Source organism: Bidens hawaiensis, unplaced genomic scaffold, assembly GCF_021521415.1.
Source record: "Bidens hawaiensis isolate Kalapana, Puna unplaced genomic scaffold, B.hawaiensis_p1.1 tig00006390_1, whole genome shotgun sequence".
In the NCBI taxonomy this organism is placed as follows: Eukaryota; Viridiplantae; Streptophyta; class Magnoliopsida; order Asterales; family Asteraceae; genus Bidens; species Bidens hawaiensis.
In genome coordinates this window covers 50,641-54,976 of record NW_027491431.1, presented here as the reverse complement: position 1 = coordinate 54,976, position 4,336 = coordinate 50,641, and the positions used below count along the sequence as shown (strand labels likewise).

At 36.9% G+C, this 4,336-nt stretch overlaps 1 protein-coding gene across 1 annotated transcript; it reads left to right on the top strand.

Moving 5' to 3' along the window:
- LOC143632464 (uncharacterized) lies at window positions 1-801 on the top strand. The gene has a single exon (XM_077100982.1). It carries the CDS (start codon window positions 1-3, stop codon window positions 799-801), a length of 801 nt encoding a protein of 266 aa, XP_076957097.1.
- Window positions 802-4,336: the final 3,535 nt, after the last annotated feature.

The following is a 4,336-nucleotide window of genomic DNA, read 5'->3' as shown; positions in this document are numbered from 1 at the left end:
ATGGCAGAGACCTTCAATGGAACCATAGTTCAAGCTAGATCCAAACACATCATTGACATGCTAGAGGATATAAGGGTTTCTGTAATGAGTAGGCTGACTACAAGGCACACACAAATGTTAAATAAAGATGTGGTTGTGTGTCCTAGGGCACAAATTAAGCTTGATAAACAGAAAACTTGGGCACACAAATGCAGAGTATACCCATCATCCCCTACTGTGTTCCAAGTAAGTGATTATGATGATGTTTCAGTGGATTTGGGTAACAAAACGTGTACTTGCAGAATATGGGAGTTATCTGGTATACTATGTAAGCATGTTTGTGCAGTGGCAGGTTTTATTGGGAATAATTCAGAACAGTTTGTCCATGATAGTTACCTTAAGGAACAATACTTAAGGTCTTATGAATTCACAGTTCCACCTTTGCCTAGTAAGAAGTATTGGCCATTTGTTGATTATCCTCTTGACCCACCTTCAGTCAAAGCTATGCCTGGAAGACCAAAGAAAAACATAAAGAAAGATCCACATGAGGATCCCAAGAGGCCAGGTAAATTAACAAAGCATGGAGTTCAGATGAGTTGTAGTTATTGCAAGTCAACACTACACAACATAAGAAGGTGCTTTGAAAAGGGTAAGGGTAAGGCTATTGCTAAAGATGGTGGTGCTAAAAGGTCAAAGGGAAGGCCAAAGGGGAGGTCAGCCAAAGCTTCTGAAAAGTCAACCAAATATTTTGAAAAGTCAACACAAGCTTGTGAAAAGTCTGCACAAGAAACACAAGAGACCAAGGGTATTGCCAAAGGGTAGGTTCTATCAAGCAAAGAAAAAGTCAACCCAAGCTTCCCAAATGTCAACTCAAGCAGCCCATTCAAGTCAACCACAACAGTCAACTCAAGCAGCCCATTCAAGTCAACCACAGCTCAACCAACACAGTCAAGTCAACCACAATAGTCAACTCTATCTAGAATGACAAGAGGAAGCACAAACGAGAAGGCTGCTTAAAGTTAAGATCTAATGTTTTCTTTTGGACTATCAGATGAACGAATGTTATGCTTTCCAAACTTAGTTTTTTGAACAAGTATGTAAGTTGTTGACTTAGCTTTTGAACATGTATGTATGTATGTATGTATGATGGTAAGCTTAGCATGTGATCAAGTATGCATTATTATGTTTAAATTATTCATGGTTAGGGTCAAAATGGTGATTTATGCAGAAGGGCAAAATGGTAATATTTTTATCCTATTTTTATCAGATTTGTTTGGAGTCCAAATTAGTCAATGCAATCCAATTGGTCAATGCAGTCTACTTGGGCATGTTGCAGACCCAAAACAGTCATTTAGGCATCATATGATCAAGTATGCAGCATGTGTATTGACTGGTGATTTATGTATGCAGAAGTTGTGTATGTATGTATGCAACATGTGGTCAAAGTATGCAGCATTTAGTCAATACAGTCCAATTATTGTGTATGTATGCAGAAGTTGTAGAAGTCATGTATGTATGTCAGCAATCAATGTGTTGGTGCAGTAGTCATTTATTTATGGTCATAATGGTGATTTATGCAGAAGGGTAAAATGATCATTTTTAAAATGGTCATAGTGGTGATTTTTGCAGAAGTCTAATTGGTTTAGTAAGATGGTTTTTAACATGGCCAAACTAATGATTTTTAACATCTACTTGGACACGTTGCAGACTCAAAATGATCATTTATGCATATAACAAACATTTTAGTCCATATTGACAATAAATAAGAAATACACATGCCTTTGTTTTTCATGCATTTAAGTTTTTAATTGACCAGACAATATGTAAAGGTCTTGCTCATGTAACCAAAGTTAGTAGTATGCTAGTGAAAGTAATGTTTTGACGATATATTGTTTGCTGCTTCATATGACAAGAACATATAGATACTATATTCATTACACCATAACCAAACAAGTATCAACAAGCATTAACCATGCATATAAGTTACATACCAGAAGATCCAAAACAAAACAGTTGGTACCTTAACAAAAACAAACATTGAAAGTTCACACATATAAATTCCACCATATTGCTATCGTAACAATTATCAAACCTAAAACAATCTGATTCTTCCAATTGTTCTTTTTCAATAACAGCTGCTCTTTCAATTTCTTGTTCTCCTCTTGCAGAAGCATGTTCTGCAACTTCAAATTATCCATCTTTAAATCTTCAAGGTCTTGTTCTTTTCTGGCACTACATTTGCTATGTTCATGTGCCTTCAAGAATTGATCAATGTCTTCTTTCCACATGAAGAATTTACAGTCCTCATTCTACATTAAACATATAAAAATACTTAAATCATCTTTGAAATTATAAGCAATTGGTACTTACCGGCCATAAAGGGCACCCATAGAATTCGTCCCCATTACGAAAGCTTCTACGTCCAGCAACCCTAGGAATTGCAAGTATGTCGTGGTTACAATAGATGTTTCCGTCGAAATCAAGCTTAAACCTTTTAGGGGTTTTCTTCCAACGAGATGAAGAAGTTGATGATGAGTTGAATTCCATCAATTTGGTGTTTAAGGGTTCTTTAATTTGGGTGATTTAGGGTTATGATTTTGTGCAACGATGCCACCATATGTTTATAAAGAGTCCAGGTCCACGTAAGCGATCCACGTAAGATGTTTTTGACAGCTCGGATGGCCAACTCAGCAAAATACTAACGGGGTTAGTAAACCGTTAGTCGCGGACCGTTAAAAACAAATGCACCTTTAGTTAGGACCGCTACCAGCCAAGTGCAAAGTTAGGCCTGTTATTTGCCAGTAAGTGATAGTTGAGATTATTTAAAACCAATTTTTCTTTATTTTATTCACCTTTTACTTTTAATCTAGTTTTTTCTGTTAGTTAATCTATTATTTATTTTTTATCATATTATTATATATATTATTTTTGAAAGTAGTTCACACACAAACACTATTCCTTCAATTTTCTGCTTTGTGCTATTGTAACATATGCATGTTTTATTGTATATTTTGTGTTCACTTTACAGGTGTGCCCTTTATGTAAACTATGCAGGGCTTGCTTTACAGCTGCGTCCCTATGTAAATTATGCATTCATTTCAACCCCTGCATTATACCTACCACCACCGGGTTAATTACCGTCTCTCTCTGGAGATTCTTTAGGTTCCCGGGAGATCTAGGATGATAGGTGTGTTTTCTGTTGTGAATGTTTAATCCTCTGTTTTTAGGTTTTATTCTATTTTGTTTCCGCCGACCACCTTTCATTTTATCTTTCCGGCGGCGGGCTTACTGTCTTTGGTGGCTTAATTGTAGGTTTCCGGCACAGTCACTGACGCTAGCCGTTGCTTGGTGACCCTGAAATAGACGCGTCTTGCGACGATTACGCTATACTGATGACGTAAAAGGAGGATTTTCGGCTCATATACAAAGATGCGTGTTCTACTTGGAGCAGAAGCCGGCTATGTGGTTTTGTGATCTTTTTCAGGCAACGACAATCATCGGGGCTTTAAATGGCATCACAGACGGTGGCGTTTCGAGGGTTAGTGACGGCAGAATAATAAGGTTTTTAGAGGTTGTGGAGTCGGAGTTAAGAGTACTGGAAGGCATGTAAGTCGTTGATATATATGTTGATGGCGGCTATGTTGGTTGACGAAAGAGCCATCGACATAGGAGGTTTAGTCCATCAGATTTATGTTGATCTGATCTCCTAATTGAACATTTGCAATGACATAAAATTGTATGTTTTTTATATTAAAAAATATTAATGCAATTAAGATTTTAAAAGATGATGTTTATTTCCTCATGTAAGGCAGCGTAGGATAAGTTGGCTTTATATTTGTTCAATTGTTCCCACAAACCGTGTATATATTTATGGTGGTGGTAAGTTTTGGTTTGACCACTTTGACCACTACTTAGGCAAGATAACTTTTTAGAGACCACAAATAAAAAGGGTAGTTAGGGGTGATTCAAGTGCAACTTTAATTGTTAAGAGAAAATGACATGTTACATGGTGCTTTTTTTCTTATTTGTGGGTACATTGCTTAGTTGTTCTTCGTACTTTGATGCTTGGTAACGGAGTTGGTTTTCTTTAGAATCGATGTGTTGAAATTGTCATGTCTTTGTATTGCTTAAGTTGCCATCTTTGAATTATCATTTCCTCTCAGGCTTGCTTAGACACAATGGTTTTTTGATTTGGGGCCCAAATTTCTAGACACTAATGCGTCGCAAAGCTTTTCTTTAGCGAAAAAGTATCTTTGGGAGTTGTAGCAGCAGTTAGCGGTAAGTGAGTCAGTTTCATCATCACCATCGAAACCTTAAGCAAATATGTAAGTTGCAATGTGTTTGATTGATGCATGTC

What these genes read in the sequence shown, in the direction of transcription:
- LOC143632464 (XM_077100982.1), top strand. Translation starts at nt 1, where the DNA reads ATGGCAGAGACCTTCAATGGAACCATAGTTCAAGCTAGATCCAAACAC.